The sequence below is a fragment of the Pseudophryne corroboree genome, chromosome 3, assembly GCF_028390025.1.
Source record: "Pseudophryne corroboree isolate aPseCor3 chromosome 3, aPseCor3.hap2, whole genome shotgun sequence".
Taxonomy (NCBI): domain Eukaryota; kingdom Metazoa; phylum Chordata; class Amphibia; order Anura; family Myobatrachidae; genus Pseudophryne; species Pseudophryne corroboree.
This window is the reverse complement of record NC_086446.1, coordinates 608,727,690-608,753,885: the sequence shown is the minus strand read 5'-3', so window position 1 is coordinate 608,753,885 and position 26,196 is coordinate 608,727,690. Positions and strand designations below refer to the sequence as shown.

Sequence of the window (26,196 nt, the reverse complement as noted above, 5' to 3'; positions counted from 1 at the left end):
GGTTCAACCCCATGAGAAGGTTCCGATGGACCTTCGTTGTGTGCATCAGTAATTTCGCCCAACTCACGCTCGTCCTGAGAGAGAAGTTCTTCTCCGGATTCATCGGACTAAAGAATTAAGGGTACTAGACATTTCTTAGCCTTGGACACTGTCTACGGATGTTTACTGGATGAGTCCACGCATTTTGTGAGACTGTCTACTGACTTGGCTAAACCGGTCACCCGTGGTGGTTCTGTAGCAATAGAAAGTACATCACTTTGAGGAATCTCCCTAACCGTCTCACAAGTCATCCGTAAAGCAGCCACTTCAGTATGTAATTGTGAAATGGTTCCTTTTAGCGCTACCGCCCAGGGGTGAAAATTAGCGTCTTGGGACGGTCTAACTAACGTAACCTCTGAAGCACATGCCTCACACAGGAATCACTTTTTTATAATTTTTGCAATGCCTTATTCTCTGGTCCCTTGTCTGCCATTGCGATGGACAGGTTGTAGTGACATACAATTTAGGCCAGCCTTCTCAATAAAAGAGAGAGAGAGAGAGAGAGAGAGAGAGAGAGAGAGAGAGAGAGAGAGAGAGAGAGAGAGAGAGAGAGAGAGAGAGAGAGAGAGAGAGAGAGAGAGGGGGGGGGGGGGGGAGAGAGAGAGAGAGAAAGAGAGAGAGGGGGAGAGGGGGATATCAAATGAATAGAGGGAGGTATAATATTTGACTCCCCTATTTTAAATCCCCTCAGCCACCAGCCTGTACTTGTGCAGGCTCATAGGTTTCTACAGGCTGTAGCAATGTCTCTGCTGTACAGTGCAGATTCCTGAGAGAAAAAACAATGTTGCCATTCAATGAGCTGTCTAGCTGAGGAAGGTGCCTTTTGTTTGACAGGTTAAAACCACGCCAACTCCGCCCCTGTCCCCTATGCAGAGGCACCCATCTCTCCAGGTCCCCAAGTGCCATTTTGAGTGGGTGCCTTAATATAATGAAATTAGCTTTTGCTGTGTATTCCAAAGCCTTAGCCTATGCAGCCCCCTGCAGCCTGTGCGCTATGTGCTTCAGTGCTGCGCAGGGAGACCTTGCCGCTGTCACGGCCACTAGATCAGCGGGGAGAGGAGGTAAGGGTACCGGCGTAGCGCTGGATACGGGCGCCGCACAGTAGAGAAGCCCACTTATTCCCCCACACTGCCGCGCTGTGTACTGTCAGCGCAGTAGTGCAGGGAGACCTCGCCGTGCCCGTCAGACACAGCTGCAGTGCAGAGGGGATCACACTTACTGTGGTCAGTGGTAACAGAGGAGGGGAGGGAAGGCGGGGGCCAGCCGCTGTGTTGCTGCACAGTGCCCACAGAAAGAGACTCACTCACCCAACCGGATGCCTCAGGAAGCGGCTTGCTTGGGAGAAACAGTGCTTCTCAGTTAAGCGCTGTTCTCCTTGTGCAGCTTAACGCTGCTGGTGTGTGACCCGGTCCCCACTTCTCTCGATAAGTGGCGAAGGGTTCCTAAAACAAAGGGGGACTATGCTTGAAATGATAAAAGTAAATAAAAATAAAGGAAAATAACTGAGCTGGAACTCAGTCAGCAGTTACCGGCTCTCTCGGCACAAATTCAAAATGAAGGGATAATGGGGGATAGAGGGGGAGGAGCCTGTTTCACGTCTTAGATTTAAAGAGCCAGCTCCCTGGTAAGCCACCATCACCCCCACAGTCTTGCAGTTGTGCCAGTGTCCCCTAGTGGCTCACAGAAAAAAAAACGGTAATACTATTCAAAGATAAAAACACTTTGTTTTGCTTTGCATAGTATTGCAGTTTTACATTTTCTCCTTAAAGCCGTCACTCAGTAAATTTATCCCTAAGCCCCAATCAAGACCCTCCTAGATGATGTACAGTGGCAAATCTTCCATAGACTGACAACTGCTCGCTGAAATCTGCTTCACAGCCCAGTCTGAATCACAGCTATGCTACTAAAACCAGACAAGCTAAACCTTGGTGTTGACAGGGCTCCTGACACAACAGGGCTGGTCTTAGAGGCATATCAACAGGGCTGGTCTATGATGGGCCAGACACTGCTGTCCTTGTGGGATGACCTTCATGGCCAGTAAGGTGACACCAGAATCACCTGAGTACTTTTTACCATCTTTAGTACTTATTGAAGCACAGCTACCAGAGAGAAGAGGTAAATCAGTTGAAAATTCCAAAATACAAACATGGTTGTTTTTTTAAATTAAAATCAAAACTGCGATGCGGTGGCTGTCTAATATAAAAACACAAGTGCACCTTTAAATACAGTTGGATGAACTTGCTGGTTAGATGGTGTAACAGAACAGATTCCATTGTAAGAAGAGTGCGATACCAGTCTATAAATGAATAGGGACTTTTCAATTTCTTTAGACAGATCATCTTATTTTTTGTCAAGATGGGTGTAGAACAGCATCTTCTAGTTAATTATCCCGCCATGAGCTTCCAAGATCTGACTTATCTCCAGGACAAGAGCATGCAAGCGAGGTCATAGAACCCTCCTTGATTGGCAGAGTGGGAAAGGGCAGTTACCCCTCTGTATCTTACAAGGACAACCATCATTGCCATGATCTTTGTTAAAACGTTCTGGGCTGTTGCCAGGCCAAACGTTATAGCTCTAAATTCAAGTTTGACTGAAAGGCATATCTTAGAAAACACAAGTGTCCATCCCAGATTGGAATATGCAAGTATACGCCATTCATGTACATGGACACCATGATGTTGTACTATTCCTTCCTGTTGATGGCAGACCACACAAATGACTTCATCTAGAACCTGTCCACCTGCAGCTGAATGTTTAGGGTAGTGTTTCCCAGCCGCTGTCCTCAAGGCACAGTAACAGTCTAGGTTTTAGTGCTATCCATGCTTGAGCACAAAGTTAAATCAAAATAACTGAGGTACTAATTAAATAATTAAGTCACCTGTGCTCAAGTATGGCTATCCTTAAAGCCTGGACTGTTAGTGTTCCTTGGAGACCATGGTTAGGAAGGGAAGGGATCAGCATAGCTTTTTTTTATCAAGATTATAGAGTAAAAACCACATCCATTCTCGTTTTCTTAGACTGGAACCACCGCCCAAGAGTATCAAAGACCATAACCCTCACCGCTACCTGTGGAGACCGTGAGCAAAGCCCCTCCTCTGCAGGAGGAGGATATGTAAATCAGTGGTAACGTGCCGACAGAGATGTCCATGGCACCTAAACAGCCCGCTCCAGCCACTGTGGCTATGAGGGTAGATGGGGATTGAACTTTTAGAGCCGAATATAAGTATCCAAGCTCCACTACAGCTACTATACCACATTATGTTACATGGTCCCCAATTAATGCACGATAAATGATTTACTGATAAACACATGTAACAAAACGTAATAAAAAGCAATGTGCAGAACACAGAACGAGGGGGGGTACATACTAGGCGATTTTAGCCTAAATAAAAAAAACCCTGATAACGGCAAATGTAATTATCGTTTATTTTTAGTCTTATATCGTCTAGTGATCACCAATATTGAGCCGACATGCAGCAACGTCGGGCTGAGCTGCATGTTCAGTGATGCCACAAACAGCATTCCCGAACGATAACGTTCAATGTGTACGCACTATATCGTTGAATGCTATATCGTTAAACTATATAGCTGTCCATCGATAGCAATACCCCGTCGCCTAGTGTGCACCCGCCTTGAGATACATTTCTTCCTTACAGGTGGGCTATAAACAAGTTGCATTTACAAGAAAATGGAGGGGGGGGGCAATATTTTTGCACAGTTTAAATTACCAACATTAGAGAGTCATTAAATAGTCTGTGTAACCAACATACCGGCTTTGTAACGGACAGATAAAATGTTCTCCACTTGTTCAGCAAATCCCATGTCAAACATCATGTCCACCTCATCTAGAACCACGTGTTTCAGAGTGGTAAGATCCAGCCGATGGTTCTCGATATGATCTCTTATGCGACCAGGTGTTCCAACTAGAATATCTATTCCCTGATTTACGGCAGATACTGCAGAGGGGGAAACACATTTTAGTACTTGTACTTCTGTAATAAACTTATCTCAGCAACACACATCACTGACATGCACAGGCGGATCCAGGGGGGGGCCCACTCGGGCCCGTGCCCCCCGTCGTTTCTGACTTTTTTTTTTTTTCAAAAGGAGAACAGCAGCAGCACTACTGCTATTTCCGTCAGTCAGATTTGATAAAAGAGCCGCTAGGCACTAGGACCCACCGTGGCTCTAACAGCAAGTCCATGGTAGCCAATGGGGATGCTTGAGCTGCAGCTCCAGCCTCCCCCTGCTCACACCACAACCTACCTCCCCCACTGCCAGCCGGCCAGGCTCGGGGTTCAAATGCCAGCATCGAGTAAGACTGTTACTTATGACGGCGCAGAAGGCTTCATTAGCCCTCACTGCACCGCACAGTTACCCAGCGCTTCCTCCTCCACTTCCTTTACCACCATGCTAGGTGCAGTCACACTCAGCCTCAGCTTTGAGAAGGCAGCCCGTGTGATTGTGACAGGGCTGTCCTGCAGATGTCTTATGCTGCTTGTTGGAGATCCAGCTGGCTGCTTCTGCTAATCAAAGATGGGCAGTTCGTGTCCTGCAGTCGGAGTCTCAGTGCAGTGACCAAAACAAGGTATGCTGTACCTGCCACCACCAACTAAATACTATAATAATTATATTGTGCTGGGGTGCCTTCCAGGCTCCCATAACTAATGGAACAGGTGACCAACATTTCAAGTCCTAATCAGCCTTTTCATCAGGGTGAAACATTGGTAATATACCAGGATGTGCTCCTACAGCCAATCATTACCTGATGGCATATTCTGTGAGGCCACAACCCCTGTGATACCACACCCCTTATCTGAGAGCACGCATGCCTTAGGTGCATATAACTATTACCGTTCCCCTATCATGGTGCCCCCCCCTTTCATTTTCTTCTGGATCCGCCCCTGCTGACATGATTAGGTTAGTCAGAACAAAAGGTAGAAAAATACTGTAGAATGCACATCAAACTGGTGTGCAATGGGGTTAGTCCTTTTACTGGTCAATGTTTCAGAGACACCACAACTTTAACAAGAAACTGGCAATGAACACAAAAGAGTTCAGTGTCTGGTTTCTACCACCACCGCATAGCCGGAACAAAATATACAAAACATTTTGGTTTTATTTAATATTCAAGCAAATCAATTAGACTGTGTTAACTATTTCCAATACAATATACACTATTTCACCAGATAATTTCTGCTTTTACAATACACAATATCAATCTACTATATTAACATTATGGAGTTAAGCCGGAGGTTCTTAAATTCGGTCCTTAAGACCCCAAACCATTCGTTTACCAAGTCACCTGTGGATCTTTAACCACTTAACTGATACATTTTTCCCCCAAAAAAGGGTCAGAACTTGTCTTTTTTTAATACAGTTTAAAATGTATTTGAAAAAAAAAGAAATATTTCATAAAATGATTTATACACACATAAAATATATATATATGTATATATATATATATATATATATATATATATATATATATATATATATATATATATATATATATATATATATTATAAATAAAAAGTCAAACTGTCGGCACTCCAGGCGAATAAAGAAAAAGGCTGACACGTAGTGTACAAGTCAACGTTTCAGATGCTGTAACCTCTTTTATCAAGCCATGTCTTGATAAAAGAGGTTACAGCCTCTGAATCGGTGACTTGTACACTACGTGTCAGCCTTTTTCTTTATTCGCCTAGAGTGCCGTCAGTTTGACTTTTTCTGCATTACACCTACCAGTGTTTGTATGGCACCCGGCAAAGCTGCAATGATTCGATGAGAGAGTGCCGGTCGTTTGTTCTGGAATATATATATGATATATATATATATATATATATATATATATATATATATATATATATATATATATATATATATATATATATATATATATATATATATATATTATACACACCACACACACGCCAAAAAAGACCAAAAAAAAAAAAAACAGCGGGGCATCATACACCCTCCAATGCCAAAGTATGCACTCCCCCTGTGGTAGCCCCTCCCCCTCCATGATATATCTACATCTCTGAAGTTTTCTAAACTGTATAAAACTATTACTTTCTAAAAGTCTCAAAAATTGTTGATTTAACATTATCAAATTATGTAAAAAGAGCTATTTAACCCTTATGCAGTATGATTTTACTAACAAATTACATATTTTGTAATAAAATTAGACTGAATAGTTTAAAATAGCTCTTATTTCAATTAGCCCCTTAAGTTAAAGCTTCAGAACGCTGCGTTGCTGACTGCACACCACAGATCAGTAGTCACCTGCTTTTACAGCACACGGTTAATAGCACACCAGTTCATTAGGAGACTAATTATTGAAAGTAAATACAGTGATGCTCACATTGCGGCTGGTATGGTGTTCCTCCATAGAAAACATAGGTCTTCAGCCTTTTAGAAAGGCTGCAAATTTCATTTTTGATTTGAATGGCCAACTCTCTGGTGGGAGTAAGAATCAGCACCTGAGAGAGAAGAAGCCATCTTACATTAGTCTACAGATACAGTGACTGGAACCAGACAAGGTGAACTCCAAGACAAAGAGGATTATGGACAAATTGCTATAAAACTGTAGACACTTTGCCCACACATTGTAATAAAAGGTCGCTAGATTATTTAACATTATCCAAATCTTATTTTTATTAAAAAACTTAAAAACTGGCTGGCCAGTGGCTGGGGGTGGGGTATAGTGGATGGGGAGTCTGGGGCTGCTGCTGGGGGGGGGGGGGGGGGGGGGGGGAGTAACTATTTGGTGACTAGACTCTTTTCTCCCCAGGCTATACCCAGCATTTCCCTGAGCCTCCTCTAGTGGAGAAAAGGAAAAACAATAACAAAAAGAAAAACTACTTCTACAGCTACAAACTAATATAAGATTAGGAAGACTTGTACCTTGGGTGCTCTTCCATGGGCCAAAGGAATTTTATCTTCATTTAGCTTTTCAATCAAAGGAATTGCAAATGAGAAGGTCTTCCCTGTACCAGTACGAGCCTGGACAACCACGTCTTTACCACTATAAACAGTGTCGAAGGTTTTGAATTGAATTGGGAACAGATAAGTGACTCCTTTCGCTGTATAAACAATATGGAAAAAATACGTTGAGAAATCACATTCAAACATTTGCCACCTTCACATTACACAGCAAAAACATTTGCGCAAAGCAACTAATACGCGAGTTTAAGATATTTTAACCAGGAAGAGGCATAATTCACACATTCAGTAAGATGAGGATGAACTGGGCCTCACAAAATGGCAATCCATGCCCAAAGAAGTTACTTATCTGAACTGTAATGAAGATTTCACCTTTTAGATTTGCAACAGTATCCTTTCCGATGGGAAACTTAGAAAAATCGCCTTGAATTTTCTCCAACGTAATTTCCTGCAAGATTAAACAATTATTTAATAATTTTTAATGATTTTATGCCAATGCTGCTTAACATAGTTTCATTAACATCACATGTAAAAGTTATTAACCTCTGCTGCAGTTGCTGACACAAGAGACTTCCCTCTCCAGAGATCTCACAATGTATTCTGTATGGTTTATTATCTCCTAAAACATAACCTTTATTTCAGATCACTCAGAAAAGAAAGAAATAAAATGTGGAACTTTAGCTCATGGTTGCATACACTAGCGATCGCAAGTACCGGCATCCATAATCAAACTATATACACAGACTAGCTGAAAATAAATGTGGCTCTTTCGGGCAAATGCCTGTCTTTCCACTGGTCTGAATGTGCTCACATTTGCGGAAACGCTTATACCCCTTTCACACCACACATTTGCGTGAATGCTCACTTACTGAACTAGCCTACATGAGTACAATCGTACCTGGCCTAATTCCACACCTCCAGTTGTAAAGGTTTACTTTCTGGGCACAAATTCAAGCAATATACGCTATGACAACAGGTATAGACTTCATTCTACCATAGCACCATGTTTGAGCTCCTATTTTAGATTTGCTATCACATAAATAAACGTAATAAATGACACACGGGGGGTCATTCAGAGTTGATCGCTCGCTATCAACTTTTTGCAGCGCTGCGCTCAGGTTAAATCTCTGCAAAACTGCGTATGCACCGCAATGCGCAGGCGCGTCGTACGGGTACAAAGAGGATCGGTGCTGGGCGATGGATTTAACGAAAAATCCATTCGCACAGCCGATCGCAAGGTGATTGACAGAAAGAGGGCATCCATGGGTGTCAACTGACCGTTTTCTGGGAGTGTTTGCAAAAACGCAGGCATGTCCAAGTGTTTGCAGGGCGGGTGTCTGACGTCAATTCCGGGACAAAAAAAACTGAAAGTGATCGCAGTGGCTGAGTAAGTCCAGAGCTACTCAGAAACTGCAAAAAATGTTTTGGTGCCGTCTGCTGCAACAGCGTTCGCACACTTGCAAAGTGAAAATACACTCCCCCATAGCCGGCGACTATCTGATCACAGCGCTGCAAAAGTTGCCAGCGAGCAACTCAGAATGACCCCCAAGGTCTCAGATTCAGCGCGTCATTTAATAAACCAGTTATGCGATTATTGGACGCTCTAGCCCCAGAAATTCTTCATAAAAATTTCTCTGAAAAATAGGTTGCATATACTCAGACCTAAATGGTTTCTACTGAGACAATCAATGTCCCCCCACTTCTAAACATACATTCCAAAATAATGGACAGTGAAACTGCTATCTGGTTATTGTGTACTACATTTAGCAATCTGGGCTCCTATTACTTATAATTCAAGAAAGTGAACAATAGATTTTCTTAATCGTTCAAAAACATGACAATTTTTTTTTTCTGTCCTGGTGTAATAGACATTTATCAGGGTGTAGTATGGTATGCCGGCGGCCGGGCTCCCGGCGACCAGCATACCGGCGCCGGGAGCCCGACCGCCGGCATACCAACAGCGTGGCGAGCGCAAATGAGCCCCTTGCGGGCTCGCTACGTGCGCCATGCTATTTTATTCTGTATTCTACCAATACCCCCGCCTCTTACGGTATTCTGTGTGTCTGTATGCCGGCTGTCGGGATTCCAGCGCCGGAATACTGTGCGCCGGGATCCCGACAGTCGGCATACTGAAGACCACCCATTTATCATACCACTGTAGATGTTTCTTAATTACCATATTTACACTTCCTTGTTAATTATCCCTCAAGTAAATCAAATGACATTCCATCACAATAGCTCTCCGCTGAGGCCTGTAAGTTGATACCTACAGTAGTTGTAGCAATGAGCAATTCATTTGTACAACTAAGTGTAAAAGATGACAAACGGTCTACACTGTGGGGGCGCTCTCATACCTCATCCTCAGTTACAGTTTCCGGGGTCACTTCATTGGTTTCAGTAGCTATTTCCATTTTCTTTTTCTTTTTTGGGGGTGCATCAGTCTCTTCAGTGTTGTTCACGCTGGTTTTCTTTCCTTGTGTTTTTTTACCACTCTATAGAAAAAACATGCAAATACATTAAAGACAAAAAAATAATGTTAATGTTTTAGATTAACTTGTATTCTAAGAACTATATATTGTATATCATTAAATCAACTACAAACAGTACTGAGTGAATGGCAGCCCTCAGAGATAGTAAAGCTGACCTTTATACGGTGAGCACAGAGTCACCTGTGTATGGATATCACTGGTGTTAATGTGCCTTGAGGACAGAGGTTGGGAATGCCTGGTCTAGGGTGGACAGGGCGTTGTCCGGTGAAATAGGGAACTTCTGCACCTTAAAAGGAGACATGGACTCTCTTGGAGGCGTGCCCAGCACTTATGGACTCTGACTAGATGCTGTATGCATGCGCACAACATCTATTCACTAGCAGTGAGCAATTAACCACAACTTTTCCCACCCTTGGGACACTACGGCCTAGGGATGTGGACGGCAGGCTGTTTCAGCAGGGCACCTCCATAAGGGCAAGGTTTTTGCCGTTTTAAAACCGGGCAAGGTGCGGCACCCCACTGAAACAGGCTAGCGGGAAAGGAAGCGGTCACCATACCGCTAGTCGGGATTCCGGACATCACAATACCAACGTCAGAATCCTGACTAGCGGGGAAATATCAACACCACAGGCTTTCCTCCCTCTATGGGTGTCCACGACACCCACAGAGGGAGAATAAATCCTGTGGTGAGCGCAGCAAGCCACCGTGCTCGCAGTGTGGCCATCACAGCGAGCCTACAGGGGGCTTGCTAGCGCTCACCCCACTGCCGGCATTCCCGTGGTCAGGATCCCGCTGTCAGTATACTGACCGCCAGGAACCCGACCGCCAGGATTACATACTGATCCCAACGGGAACACTAGACACACAAGACAAGCAGCTCCAGCACTGCACAAATCAGAGCGGTAGAAAGATGGGGGAGGCCAGGACCTGACAGAGCAGGAGGCTGGGCACAGCAGACCAAGGTGCAATGTACTAGGAATTAATCGTTCAGGTTGGTTACAAGCAAAGTTGCTTAACTACAACATTACCTTTTTGCCATTGACCTGAGGTTCGGCTTCAGCCACATCTGTTTGAATTACTGATTCTTCCTGAACCTTTTGCTTTTTCTTTTTTACTTTCTTTAACTTTGGAGCCTCTGATTCTTCCTGCTCCTCATTACATTGCTCATCTGCTTCAGAAGAACTTTGTTTTTCTACAGGCTTCTTCTTTTTCTTCAGTTTCGGTATCTTCTATTATAGAAAATAATACAATAAATTACTTATTGGTACAACACTATTTCACTTTAGACTTTAGGATTTTTCATTTATTATAAAACGCAGCATATAATCAGAGGGTCCATAATGGATACTAGGCGATTCATCGCTCCCTTCGCACCGTCGCAAGGGGCTACTCCCCCTTAACCCTTGCACGCCCCTGGGGCATGCAATATTTTTGTTATATGGAGTATTACCTCCAATCATAATTTTGTAAGTGGTTAAATATTGCACAGACAAAGGGCGTGCGATGGTTAAGGGGCTGTAGCCCATTCCGACGGCGTGAACAGCGCACGCAGGGCAGGATGAATCACCCCCTGCAGTTTATACATACTGAATCACTCCCTGCAGTGTATATGTGCAGCATATATAACATACACCCCCTGCAGTGCATACATACACAGTATATATAACATACACCCCCTGTAGTGCAGACATATACAATATACTGCATATAACATACACATATATAATATACTGTATATATAACACAGGGCAGCAGACAGACCCTCTATAATCCGTAAGAGGCGGGGGTATTGGCAAACACAGGTCGGCAGCACTGCAAGAGGTTAGGCCCAGGGGCACCCCTGCCCAGCACACCCCTGGACCATCACCCGCAGGGCATGGGGTGAGGTACCCCCTGAGGCCCCAGGCCCGCAATGGCCAGGTCAGGGAACACAGAAACTCACCATTATGTCTCAGCTTCTGCTCCCTCCAGTCATGTGACCTGCACACACCGCCCTGCCCTTCCCTATGACACCTCGCTACTCACTGGTCTGTTCTCTCTGCGCCATGCAGTCTACGGCGATAGCCCGCAGGACGGAATGATGAGCAGCGGCGGTGTCCAATCACAGAGCAACAAATCAGAGTGACGCGTAGGACTGGCAGCACTGCTCTTCTGGCACTAAGTGTGTGTGGTGGGCACAGAGCCTGGTAATCTGGCTGGGTGGTGACTTCCTTAGTCAGCAGGCAGACCCTGACACATCTTACTGTAGCAGACATTAGCATTGGCAGTGGTTCTGCCAAGGGGGATCGGTATGAAATACCTCCAATCGAAATCCAGACGTCGAAATCCCGACAGCAATTTACTGACAGTCAAAATCCCGACATTTAAAATACCGACATGTAAAATGCCGACATGTAAAAATACCGACATGCATTTTCCATTGTTTTTGTGTGTATGTCGACATAGGTCGACATGGACACCATATAAGTGTACCACGTGCGCTCGCTGTGCTCGGCACACTATTATATTCCCCCTCCAGGTCCACTGGGATGGTAAAGTATGAACAAGTCGGTTTCAATGAAAAAAAACATGAAAAACCGATGTCGGCATTTTGACCTTTTCGGTACTTTAAATGTTGGTATTTTGTCCATGTTGGGATTTTGACCGTCTGTCAATTGCTGTCGGGATTTTGATTGGAGGTAAATTGACTGCATCCCCTGCCAAGCACTCCTGAGCCTTGGATCATAAATCCAGAATATAGATAAATAATGACTCTCTCATGTACTATAGAAACACTTAAAGATAGACCTCTAGGGCAGGATGTACTAAGATGCTACGCGGCGCTGAACTGAATTGCGGCGCGCTAATAGCTATCTTACCGCTCTGAAGCCCCCACCCTCTGATTCCTCCTCCCCCCGTGCAGCGCAGCAGCCTGCCCCCTCTCCCCTCCCGAAGGAAGGAGTCCCGGGAGCAAACATCCCCCCCCCACATCTTCCACCATCTCCTTCTCCCTCCACCTTTCCTGACCGCCCAGCGCTGGCTGCAGGCGGCAGTGAGGTGAGCGGATAACACCGCCGCCTGTGTGCTGTGCCCTCTTACCGCTCCAAACCTGTTAGAAATACTCCTCTGCCGCCCTGCGCTGTCATTCTTTCAAAGCAGTTTCTGCATCACGTGATCCTTTTGTCTCCTGACTCCATTGGCTAGTGCATACAGTTCACGTGATGTGGAAACTGCTTTGAAAGGGTGTGATAGACCTGACGCTTACCCAATGAGAGCTCTTAGCCACGCCCAGCGTTATACACAGAGTCACAGATCTGGGCTATTATAAAGAGATAGCAAGCTCATAACAGGCAAACAGCAGTGTACACGTACTTGATCGTTATTAGAATCTCCGTTCACCTGTCCGTTGAATTTAGACACTTGTTCAAAACAAAGTTCTTCTGCTTCCCCATTTTGGATTTTTCTCTTCATCTTCTTGGGTGTCGGAGTTTCAGATAATCTCTGAGATAGAATACATACAATCTCACATGAGAATGGGTTATCTAGTCAAGGGGATGACTAAAACCACCATTAACTAAGTCTTCCTATTCCATGAACTGATAGACCTAAACATACACATTTTCTTATACAATTGGCCTTTTGTTTACAAGTAAGCACTACCTAGCAACTTATATACTTGGTCCCTGCAGAACAGATACTTTGCTGCAAGTTACTTCTTTATATATCCAACGACTGGCCATTATTTACAATTCACATAAGGTAGCATTTTTTTTTTGAGGGGGGGGGGGGGGGTTACATATAATGAGACCAGCACCCCACAGAGGTGTGAGGTCACTGCAAGCTGCTCTCACCCCATCCTACCAAATACGGAATAAAAACAAAGCCGAAAGATCTTGCATAATACTCACAAATGGTATTTCTGAAATACCAATACTAATGGGTCAATTCAATTGTGTGTGATGTTCTCGTCCCTAGAGCAAGTAATGCTGCGCTTACAGGTTTTTGTTCACAGCCTCATAGGGCTGCGTACAAACATCAGCGAGTTCGGGGAGAAAGCCGCTAGCGGGGGGGGGGGGGGTGAGTACTGCAGCCGTTACCGGTGTTTATGCGTTGTTGCAACGGCAACTCACCCCTAATTGAATTGACCTTGATGTGTATATCCCCAACGCTAGACACAGTGGAGACCTATACTAAAATGCTAGCTGATATAACTATTGAGAGGCTGGATGATAACTACTTAGTGGGCCTTTCTGGTGCCTAATTTTAAACCACTGTAGTGTTCACGCTAGGCTGCTTTAGCAGCACGCCGCGCCCTGCCCGATTTTTTAATGGCAAAATCTGCCCTACCCTTTCTGCGGCGCCCTGCTAAAACAGCCGCCCGCTTCCTGCCCTCCCAGAGTGTAAAGATGACGTGCGCATGGGAACTGCATCCATTCCCGCTGTGGGAGAGAGCTTGGGGGAAGCCCAGCACCTCCGTAGGTGCTGAGCATGCCCCCAACAGTGACGCTGCCGGCCTCCCACGCCACCTATAGCAACGTCTGTGAGCCGCACCGCCCACTTAACCACTTGCCTGGCATGGTCGCATCAAATACGATCATGCATGAATGTGCTCTATCTGACCTGGTCGCACAGGATGCAACCAGTCAGATAGAGAGTGTTAGCAGCGGCAGGGAAGAGAAACTTCCCTCTGCTGCTGCTGTCAGAGGGGCCGGAAGGTCCCTTTGCCTCCCTGCACTCTCCCCCTGTGTCTGCTGTGCTGCCGATCACTGCTGATCGGTCAGCATGGCAGGATCCCCCCCGTCCAGCGGCTGCAGACAATGGCAGCCGCTGGAGTGTGTAAATTAACCCTCCCAAGCCACCCCCAGACCCCCCTCCCTCCCCCCCACAGGTATACCTGGAGGCTGTCCCGGCTTTCAAAATGAAAGCCGCTATAATCACAATGTTCCTGATCGATGTTTTGATATTTGGGGGGATAAAAAATAAAATTAAAAATAAATATTTTTACTTCCGGTTCCGGCACCGCATGGAGTGACACGCTGCTTAGAAGCTCCGGTGCCCGCGGCCACTGACCTCTAACATATCGCCCATTTTGGGCGTCCATTGAGCGGTCACTCACACCGGCCCGCTCCCCGCACATCCGGCCCCCCTCTATGGACCGATTCCTAGCTCCTACGATGCAGGGAAAGCCTCCACGGGCCAAATCTGAAAGCCGCGGCTCGGCTTCCAAGATGGCCGCCGCAGCTTCTCTGGAGACCGGAGCTCGAACGGCGGGTACCTCAGCTCCTCCCTCGGCCCCTGTGCCCAGCGTCTCTCCATCCCTTGCTGGGTCCGCTGCCCTAGGCACGTTACTGCCCTCCTCTACCCCGGGGCATTCCTTGTCCTATGAGGACATTGTTAGAGCGGTGAAAGAGACCGTCCAGCCGTTATTTCAAGAACAAGCACAGCTGCATGCTGCTGCACTACAGCAAGCTGTCCTGGATATTAAAAGCCAGTATAAACAACTGTCCAAGCGTGTTTTACAAGTGGAACATACTGCTGGTGAAAATTTTCAGCAAATCGCTGAACTCTCCGACATCTCCGCTAAACTGCAGAAATCAGAAAACCTGGTATGGTCTAAGATCGACGATCTAGAAAATAGATCGCGCAGAAACAATCTCAGGCTCATTGGGCTCCCAGAGACGATTAAGGGCCAAGCTCTTTATCACTTCCTTCGACACACACTTCCTGATGATCTTGGAATTCAAGATATTTGCTCGGATCTCGTGGTAGAACGTGCACACAGAACAGGCCCTGGTCGCTCCGCTGCATCCAACCGACCACGAGCTGTGCTATTTCGGTGTCTCAACTACCTCCATAAAGAGGCCCTGTGGTCTGCTTCCCGCCGTATAAGAGACCTTGTTTGGGAAGATGCCAAATTATTAATTTTCCAGGACTTCTCCCCGGAGCTTACCAGGCTACGAAAGGCGTTCTCCCCCACATGCTCAAAATTAGCCCAAGAGGGCCGAAAGTTTGCTCTACTCTACCCTGCACGCCTGAGGATTTTCGATGGCACGTCTTTTAAGGACTTCCACACCCCGGAGGATGCTGCCGCTTATCTTTCGGAGACCGAAGCCTCCGACCAAGTGCCGAAATAGCCGTCTTTTACAGACACTGCTCTGTAACTATCCTGCTTCATTGTTGCCTGGACTTAGTCACCCTCGACATACATTTATTTCTTATCCCCACCCCGTGGACTATAAGTTCCTCTGTTAGTCTTATTTGGACCTTCTCGCTAATCCCTCAGTGGTCTTCTGGGTGATGTATATATAATCTTAAAGTGACATAAGCTTCCTCTAAGCAATGTATACCTATATGCCTGTTTCTAGTTTTATATAGTTCTATATGCTTGGATGCCTGTTTTGCCCATCCATTTAGGGGTAGGCTGATGTCATCCTGACCGCTCACTCATATCCCCTATCCCTCTCCCCCCCCCCCCTCCCCCCTTCCACTCCCTATTTCTCCCTCCCCTATACCCCACTCCCCTTACCCTTCTCCCTCTCTCTCTCCCCCCCCCCCCCCCCCATCCCCTATGCTGCTCATTATAGTGGTCGCTGGCTAGGAGCACTGCCCTCCTTGCTGCCCTTGGTTATTACTTTAATTATAATACCGTGAAGTTGTTTACACGAATATTGTTGTGGGACCCCCCGGTGGGTCTAATATTTTCTTCTCATCTCTATGTCTCTACTATCCTTGTGTCTTCCCCCTCCCCTCCTTCCTCTTGTGTCTTTTCCCACCCTACACTGCTTATGGGTTTGTAAGATGTCTTCCTGTATGATTACTCACTACTCAAAGCCCCATGTCTTCTATTAAGGTGGGCACATGGAATGTTGGGGGTATCCACTCCCCTATCAAGAGGAAGAAGATTCTACTCTATTTAAATAGATTACATATGGATTTGGTGTTTATACAGGAGACGCACCTTCTCACCCCAGAGGCCCAAAAATTGGGTGTTTTGGGCTGGCAGGTACTCTTAGACGCTCCCTATTCTTCTAAGGCTAGGGGTGTATTGATCCTCGCTAAAAGTAGCTTGCATATTGAAGTCATTACTTCCCTGTGCGATCCTGCTGGTAGATTCCTAATACTTGAAATTTTACTTCATAATACCAAGTATGTTTTATGTTCTGTGTATGCTCCAAACTCTTATTCAAAAGGTTTTTTTAAGAGTCTCATAACAACACTGTGCCCGTTTATGCCATGTCCAATGATTGTGGGCGGAGACTTCAATATTGTGGCCTCCGCTTATATGGATTCGAACTCCTCCGCTCGTGCACGCTCCCCTCCTACCCTAGGTGTCACCTTTTTTGCACAACAACTGCATCTGACTGATGCTTGGAGATTTCTTCATCCCACTGACAGGGAGTACTCGTGTCTCTCGGCTGCTCACGGCACACTGTCCAGAATAGACTTCTTATTGCTCTCAGATTCCCTGATTCCCCAAAATGCTGAAGCACAGATGGAAACAATTTCTCTTTCTGATCACGCCCTAGTTTGGGTTTCCCTTACCACCTCATTAGACTATGGCTCCTTTAAATGCTGGCGTTTCCCCACTTCCTTTACCTCTTCCCTACAATTTCGGAACAGGTTGGAGGCATTTTGGGAGGAGTTCAGACTGGATAATGCAGCTATTGCTGAAACCGATCCCTTATTGTTCTGGCAGACCTCAAAGGCGGTTATACGCGGTAGGCTTGTGGAATATACCTCCACAAGAAAGAAACAATTTCTTTCTGAATTTAAAACCTCACAACGCTGCCTAACTGATGCCTACCAACACTTCAAACAGTCCCCGTCTCCTGCCTCAAAGAAGGTATATTTAGATTGCAAGTCTCAGTTTGGTGCTGTACTGGCATTAATGGGCGACCGCCATACATTTAGCAGAAATCACCGTTTTCATAGGTACGGCAATAAAACGGGCCGTCTCCTTTCAAATCTTCTGCGGGGTTCAGTGCCGTCCTCGGTGATCCAGACATTGAAACGAGACGATGGCTCGTTGGCTACCAGATCTGTGGACATGGCGCAGATCCTCTCAGAATTTTATACTGACATTTACTCCCCCCCTCCCCTCGATCAAGCAGCTAAAACTTCTTTCTGGGACTCTGTTTCCTTGCCTCAAATATCAACATCGGTGAAGGGGGATCTTTGCTTGCCGATTACTACCCAGGAGGTGGAAGCGGCAATTAAACATCTTAAGCCCATGAAAGCACCTGGACCCGATGGTTTCTCTGGGGAATTCTACAAAATGCTCATACTTAAATTGCTGGATCCTTTGACCCTGGTATTTAATAGCATTTTATCTTCCCATTCCCTCCCTCTGTACTTTAACGAAGCCCTGATACGTCTCCTTCCCAAACCGGGAAGGGATCCCCATCTCCCCGGTTCATACCGCCCCATCTCCTTGCTCAACGTTGACTATAAACTCTTTACGAAAATTATTGCAGATAGGTTAAAAGGATTACTCCCCTCCATTATCCATCCTGACCAAACTGGTTTCATCTCAGGCCGACACTCCACTAACAATATCCGTAAAGTTCTTGCCGCGGCCACCTGGTTACACTCCAGCGGAGACCCTGACCCTCAATACATCCTCTCCCTGGACGCGGAGAAAGCGTTTGATCTTGTCAGTTGGGATCACCTATACACGACGCTGGATAAGTTTGGGTTTCCGCTGGATCTGATCAACATGATACGTAATTTGTATTCCCCCTCCTCATCTCGCATCATGTGTAATGGCTACCTGTCGGCTCCTATTCCTCTTCACCGAGGCACAAGGCAGGGCTGCCCCCTTTCCCCACTATTATTTGCTATCGCCATAGAGCCCCTGGCTATTAAACTGCGTCATCTCCCAGAATACTCCGGAGTATTGGTTCATGGCCATGAGCTCCGTGTGAGTTTGTTTGCAGATGACATGCTCCTCTTTATTTCACGACCTGAGACCTCTGTCCCGTCGATCATGCTGGCTATTTCTGAGTTTGGTGCTTTTGCGGGATATCGTGTTAATGCCTCTAAGTCTGAACTCTTCCCACTCAACTCGATTGCCTGTCAGCGCCCCCCGGTGCCAGTTCTCACTCAATTTAAGAGAAACACCTTAGGCCTTAAATACTTGGGTATATATATCCCTGTGAATATCTTAGACCTATACTCAGTCAACTATACCGCTGTTTTTAACAAAGTTTCCCAATTGCTATCCACCTGGTCATCTCTTCCTGTGTCCCTACTAGGAAGAGTAGCTATTTTGAAGAGTATTGTATTCCCCAAGATCTCTTATCTACTCCAGATGATTCCTATCCAGCCCCCTACTAAAGACTTAAAAGAATGTGATAGAATGTTCTCCAAATTCCTGTGGAATCACAAGAGGTCTCGGATTTCTTTACCTAAACTTAAACTCCCCCGTGCCCAGGGTGGCTTGGCTGTACCAGACCTCTTGGCTTTCTTCCAGGCCGCGAACTTTAGGTATATCTCGGATTGGCTAAGGGGCACCTCCTCATATGTTAATTATGACATGGAACAGAGCCTTGTACACCCTTACGACTTAAGGGCTTTGCTACATACCCCGAAAGCTTTGCTCCCACCAATGGTACGCCCTAATATTCTTTTCTGGGACGCCTATCGTTCCTGGTGGGCCATTAACAAGGCCCTACATCGCAACCCAGAATACTCTCCTTTCATCCCATTGTGCGGAAACCCCTGCTTCACTCCTCCCCTTGACAATACCAAATTCCTCACATGGAAATCTAGGGGCATAGCCCTCATTCGTGATGTGTTCGACCCGGGTGGCCATGTATTGTCATTCGCGGATCTAGCCGAGAGACACGGTGTGCCCTCATCTGATTTCTTCATGTTCCTACAAGTACGCCATTTTGTACAAACTCTCCCCATCCCTCCTGTGCACGAGCGGAGAAAGGATCCCTTGTCCGCCCTGCTGGTCACGTTACCTACCTTTTCATACAAGATATGCTGGTTATACCGGGACTTGTTGCCCGGCAAGCCGGAGGTATTCTGGCCCCCCATGTTGTCAAAATGGTCGAGTGAGTGGTCCTGGGACCCATCGGTGGAGTGCTTCCTCTCCCCCCTTCCTGCTATACTGAAAGCCCTGCATTCTGCCCAGCTTCAGGAAATCCACTTCAAATTTTTACATCGGGCATATATTGCCCCGGGACAACGCAAATATATGGTCTCTACAGACTCTGGTCGTTGCCCCAAATGTAAAGCACCAAATGCTCTCTTTATGCATAACTTTTGGCATTGTCCGAAAATTAAACGATTCTGGAATAAAGTAGTATGGTATATAAAATCCACCTTCCGGATCTCTCTCCCTATGGACCCAGCGGCACTCCTCGGCCTTAATACTACAACCTGGCGTTTACATCCATCCCAGACATACTGCATTCCGTTTTTATATGTACTATTGACCCTGGGGAAAAAGTTAATTCTGAATCATTGGATATATCGAACCTCCCCCTCCCTAGGTAACCTCAAGTCTTTACTTACTAATACACTATACTTTGAACGCCAATCAACTCTCCCAGACCTTGACCGCAACGCTTTGCGCTTTTATAAGAAATGGGGACTATACATTGACTCTCTTCTACCCCCACAACGAACTCATATACTGAAATTGTTTGATTCCCTTAGTTGGGATTCTTACCGCAGACTAGGTATCCCTATTGGTGATGATCCACCTTCGGCATCAGGGTGATGCTCGCTTTCGTACCTTGATACTGAGCGATTTGATCCCCACAGTCCCTAGGAATGTGCCTTATCATGTACGATGAATATTCGTTAGGCATCTGCAACCCCCCCCCCCCCCCCTCCTCCCTCACACTTCTTATCCATGTCTTTGTTGTCTTTCTTTCTTCTTTCTTTTTCTCTATGATTGTCTAGTTGATTTTGGTTTGGCACATATGTGACAATGTGCAGTTTTTCTTCAATAATATATTATAGGCCTAAAATGCTGTTTATAATCATCACTGCTGATGCTTTGATATGGTCCTCTGCACTGCTCGCTCCTATACACACCACCAGGGGTAGTGGTGATGTTTGATACTATGCCACACCTTTGTTGCCTATTATGTAATCCATAAGTATAAGCAATTTACATGCACTTTGTACTGCATTGTTTCTCTGCCTTTTTCTCTCTTTATGTCTCTATGTGGAAAAACTAATAAACATATTTTCAAAAAAAAAAAAAAAAAAATATTTTTGTTCTTTTTTTTTTTTTTAACTAAAAGCATTTGGGATAGGGTTAAATTCAAGTTCTTCACCTAATTCATTCATTAAAAAAACTCGACAATTTTGGAGCAGTTTTTGGCAACATAGTCAGTTAAGTGGTTAGATGACGTTTCAAGGCCGCCACTCCTCCTATTTTACATGGCCACGCCTCCACTTTGCAGCGCACACTCATATGCCCCCGTAGTCTGGCGCCCTGCCCTCTACAATTTCTAGAGGGAACACTACCACTGTATACAAATCTAAACAAATATCAGATTAACTATAACATTATTTTACATTAAAATAAAAACATTGCTAAAAAAAAAAAAAAAGTGGCAACCTAAGAGGAAGAGATAAACTAAACAGACATCAAGACCCAACATATCTTCAATGTGCTATAAGAAGTCGCCACAACACAGATACAGAGTTTTCTAATCAACATCAGACAAATTATTACTTAGGGTGGTATCCAATTAGCCGTAATAACGCTGTTTGCGATATTTTATTGCATTTGCAATAACTTAGCATCCAATCAGCTGCAAAACCTTACCAGCAAAAAGTCTCCATGGGGCAGAGGTTCCCAAACTGTGTGCCGTGGCTCCATGGGACGCCTCGGGACACCTGCAGGGGTGCCCTGGGTTGGTGGTCCAGGACCAATTCAAATTATTCATGGTCAATATAATAGGCAAAACCAGTGCTGGTGGCTGCCAGTCATAAAATATGTGGCCAAACAGAAGCAAATCTTGTCCCTCACCACACAACTGACCCTAAGGATAACATATAAACGTGATCTACTTAATGTAATATTTCTTTCTAAATTTCTCAATAAGAAATTTTTGGTCTAGGGGTGCCGTGAAAAAAATTCTGATATTCTAGGGCGCCGTGATTCAAAAAAGTTTGGAAACCACTGCCATAGGTTATATCGCAAATTTCTCTTCACCATCTCTGAGTAGGTGATAAATAGTGCAATATCCCCATTTTAAAAAGGAAAAATATGGGGATTTGGTTCAGAACCCCTTGAATGACTAATTAGGCACTTACATGTTTTTCATTGGCCAATAATGACATGTCATTTGTGGGGTCAAAAAACGCAAAGTGATGAAAGTTAGGGTACGAGGAATGGAACAGGTATATTGGGGTGCTTTATGAGTGGGACAAGTGTTTTTAAGGGCCCTACACATATAAAGACCCGCTGCCAAACTGCCCGACTGCGGATATGGGCGACCCGGCGGCGGGGGGAGTGAAGTTTCTTCACTCCCCCCGTCACCCGGCTCCACTGAAGTGCAGGCAAATATGGACGAGATTGTCCATATTGGCCTGCATGCACAGCCGACGGGGCACCAGCGATGAACGAGCGCAGGGCCGTGCATCGTTAATTGCTGGCGACTCCACACTCAAAGATATGAACGGTATCTCGTTCATTAATGAACGAGATCGTTCATATCTTTGAGGAATATCGGCTAGTGTGTAGGGCAGAGGTTCCAAAACTGTGTGCCGTGGCTCCCTGGGGTGCCTCGGGACACTTGCAGGGGTGCCCTGGGTTGGTGGTCCAGGACCAATTCAAATTATTCATGATCAATATAATAGGCAAAACCAGTGCTGGTGGCTGCCAGTCATAAAATATGTGGGCAAACAGAAGCAAATCTTGTCCCTTACCACACAATTGACCCTAAGGATGACATATAAACGCGATCTACTTAATGTAATATTTCTTTCTAAATTTCTCAATAAGAAATTTTTGGCCTAGGGGTGCAGTGAAAAAAATTCTAATATTCTAGGGCGCCGTGATTCAAAAAAAGCTTGGAAACCACTGGTGTAGGGCCTATTAGACTTGCAGGTGGGAATAATTGGTCCATTTCCATTTTTTTTTTAGTCCCCTAAAATAACCCAAATATATACTTATACCCATTATAATGTACCCCAAATTTAATGAGAGCACTTATTGCTTTCTATCATTAAAAAAAAAAAAATGCATGTAACAACCATTTAACCCCATCAAATAGTTTTATTATGGACACTAATAGACCTCTATAATGTTTTACTATGTTAGTTTGGCTTTTTTGGGGGTACAGGCAGATTTCCCCATTTTTTCCTACTCTTATCTCTAGATTTGCCGGCTAGAATTATTGTGTGAACACTTATCACCATTTTGGAATAGGATAGGTGCGAAAATGGGAGTGCGCAGTCTGCAATAAGCTGATTTTTGGGGAGATAGGTGCGATAAATTTAGCGGCTAATTGGATACACCTTTACGCCTTAGTTTCACCTACTACTCTACATCCCCCGACATTGGTGAAAGCACAATGGGGGTCATTCCGGGTTGATTGCTAGCTGAATTTGTTTGCAGCGATCAGGCTAAAAATCGGCAGTGCGGCGCAATGCGCATGAGCGACGTACGGGCACAACGAACGCTGCAGTTTTGCACAGGGTCTAGCGATGCATTTCAGTCGCACCGCTTGCCGCAGAGTGACTGACATGAAGTGGGCGTTTCTGGTTGGCAAATGTCCGTTTTCAGGGAGTGTGTGGAAAAACGCAGGCATGCCAGGAAAAACGCAGGTGTGGCTGGGCGGGTTTGTGACGTCAAATCCGGAACTGAATAGACTGAAGTGATCGCAAGCGCTGAGTAGGTTTTGAGCTACTATGAAACTACACAAAAAAAATTTGTAGCCGCTCTGCGATACAACCGTTCGCACTTCTGCTAAGATAAAATACACTCCCAGTGGACGGCGGCATAGCGTTTGCACGGCTTCTAAAATTAGCTAACGAGCGATCAACTCGGAATGACAACCAATGTTCTATGTTTGAAAGTTACCTACTAATCCATTGGTTTCTCAAAGCTTTGAAAGTTTCTATTAAAACACACTCAAAACAATTACCGTCAATTAGAAACCAAACCAAAATGTGTAAATATTACTGGCCAAGTATTAATCTCTCAATATATATTTGATCATCATATGTAGTGTTAACTCCAACACCTAATTAGTGAGGAGGGCAAATTTAAATGGGCAACACTTTAGACGTGATTTATAGCAATACATCACGTAAAAAATATTAACCTTAAAAAAACATTTTTTCAAATGATATGCGCTCCTCACTGACTAGGTGCACGGTGTTAGAGTCAACATTAAAGAACAAGGTGAAAAAAACAACAGCATATTACTATATATTATAATTAAACAAAAATCGATGTTACCAAATAACTACTGAAGTTCTCAAAGTTAGTTAAGGCTCATGTCATGCAACTGTATCATATACAAAACCAACATAAACAAAGAGGTGACTTTGTATTCAGTATCAAACAACACTCCCTTCACATTAACAAGTAATCATTTCATATTAACAAACACAACGCATGTTATATTTGGATAAGTTATATAAACTGCTGCAACAATGTATCGTATTTTCCTACATTTCGTATATGTTACATTGCCTACTGTCTAAATAATAATAATAATAATAATAATAATAATAATATGAATTATATATAAGCAGAAGTATGCGTGAGATCAGAACACCATGCATTGGGCCTTGTATAACTACAAGTCCCAGCACCACCACCAACAAAGACAACAAGGACTTGCTGGGTCTCTCCGCACAGCTGGAGGATCTCATGTGGCCAGCCCACAACACAGTGATGTCAGCGGGACAGAGGCCACGGGAAGGAGGCATTTATAGCAACATGCGGAGCCCCCGGGGCCCTCCCCACTCTCCCACCTTCTTCTTGCCGGTTTCGATCTCCATCTCCTCGGTGTGATGTATTCCGGGCATTAATAATCCACTGTGTTACAGTCCCGCACCCAAGAGAGGGGGTTTTGCAGATGGCCACGCTGCGAGATCAGCGCGAGAAAGGAAGAGGAAGCGCACGTCTCCCGCAGGAGGCTGTGCACACGCTGACGCGGCCCGGCCGCGACTCCAAGCACGCCCAGCTCACCATAGGGATCAGCAGCAGCTGTATTGTTCGGTCGTGGGTGGCCTGTAGGTGGCGCTGCAGCTGGCACGATATGTACTGTACAGGAGCAAGTGGACGAAAGAGGCGACAAAAAAGCTCGCTAGGAAGTGCATCTGCAGCAGCTAACTAACCCTGTCCCCGCAATATGGCTGCAGTGCTTTGCTGGGGTTACTGCTGAGCCTAGTTCCCCTTCGCCGAAAGGACCTTTTCGTCCCCTAGTGGTCGGATCCTGCACATGCAGAGAGGCATTAGCAAGGTTTGGGAGCATATTTATTACAATACACATTTTTCATGCTGATGTGATACATTTAGTTTTTTACCCTAATACGCAATGTGAAAATTAATACTTTCATGCAAATTTACTAACTGGTATAAAAAAATGAAGTGTAACCCCTAGATTGACTACGCACAGGATATCAAAAAGATATCAGAAACAATAGTTTATATAGAACCAGCCAATTTATAAACAAGATCTTTTAACCACAAATTTCATATCATAATTTATTATGCTGGAGGTGCACCAGAAAGCAGAAATACAGTATTGAAATATTGGGGTGAGCAGGTAAAGCAGAACCTACTCAGAGAAGGCTTTCTTTGTGGTGTACGCTTTTATTAAGTTTTGTTAGTTCATTTAAAACATAACTTTTATTTAGTATTAATATTAACTAAAATAATGTGACAATTTTTAAACAATAGTACTATAAACAAGGAATAATTAAATTAATATTCCTAAAAGAGACAAATAATTATTTTCTAAATTTAGGCTCAATATTCTACAGTGGTCTAAATAATTATTTATAGACACTCAATAATTCAGTCTATATCTGTAGACACTAGACGTAAATAAAGGGCCCTACATACATGACGATCCGCCGCCGAGCTGCCCGACGGCGGATACCGGGGGCAGTGACGGGGGGAGTGAAGTTTCTTCACTCCCCCGTCACGCGGCTCCATTGAAGTGCAGGCAAATATGGACGAGATCGTCCATATTGGCCTGCATGCACAGCCGACGGGGGACCAGCGATGAACGAGCGCGGGGCCGCGCATCGTTCATCGCTGGAGCCTCCACACTGAAAGATATGAACGAGTTCTCATTCATTTATGAACGAGATCGTTCATATCTTTCAAAAAATCGGCATGTGTGTAAACACATAAACACATAATTGTGACATCAAGAATATGGTCAGCTTTTGTGGGATAAAAGCTGTCAAGTCCAATTGGAGAATTAACAATAAGGAAGAAACCTTGGCTAGGGAAGAGATGAGGAGTATATACGAACTCAGAACTTTAGTCCCAAGAGGCCTGAATATTGAGTTTGAAACCAAGTGGTTTCTGTGATATTTCAGTTTTTTGTGTTGTCTACTTTAAAAGTCGTCATGTGTTTCCTGTCCGTTTTTGATGATTTCTAGTATTTTATTTATGTATAATCTCTTGATAACAGAGAATTGTTAGGTATTTTTAATATCTGACTGTTTTTGTATTATTTTATTTCCATATGTTCACTTATATGGCCTCCGTTTTATTTGCGCTCCAAAGAGCGGGAATACC

General features: G+C 44.8%; 1 protein-coding gene and 1 long non-coding RNA gene across 2 annotated transcripts in view; one reads left to right on the top strand and one right to left on the bottom strand.

Moving 5' to 3' along the window:
- Positions 1–24,555, bottom strand: part of DDX21 (DExD-box helicase 21) — a 67,200-nt gene extending 42,645 nt beyond the window's left edge. The window contains exons 1-8 of the mRNA XM_063961569.1: positions 24,414–24,555; positions 12,828–12,956; positions 10,505–10,705; positions 9,342–9,479; positions 7,360–7,435; positions 6,949–7,127; positions 6,407–6,524; positions 3,810–3,995 (exon numbers count right to left, since the gene is read on the bottom strand). Coding sequence (XP_063817639.1) covers positions 3,810–3,995; positions 6,407–6,524; positions 6,949–7,127; positions 7,360–7,435; positions 9,342–9,479; positions 10,505–10,705; positions 12,828–12,956; positions 24,414–24,467 — 1,081 coding nt within the window. The 5' untranslated portion in view covers positions 24,468–24,555. The remainder of the gene's footprint in view (positions 1–3,809; positions 3,996–6,406; positions 6,525–6,948; positions 7,128–7,359; positions 7,436–9,341; positions 9,480–10,504; positions 10,706–12,827; positions 12,957–24,413) is intronic.
- A 71-nt stretch (positions 24,556–24,626) lies between these two features.
- LOC135056425 (uncharacterized) overlaps positions 24,627–26,196 on the top strand; it is a 49,373-nt gene continuing 47,803 nt past the window's right edge. The window contains exon 1 of the long non-coding RNA XR_010243978.1: positions 24,627–24,904. This is a non-coding gene — a long non-coding RNA (uncharacterized LOC135056425). The remainder of the gene's footprint in view (positions 24,905–26,196) is intronic.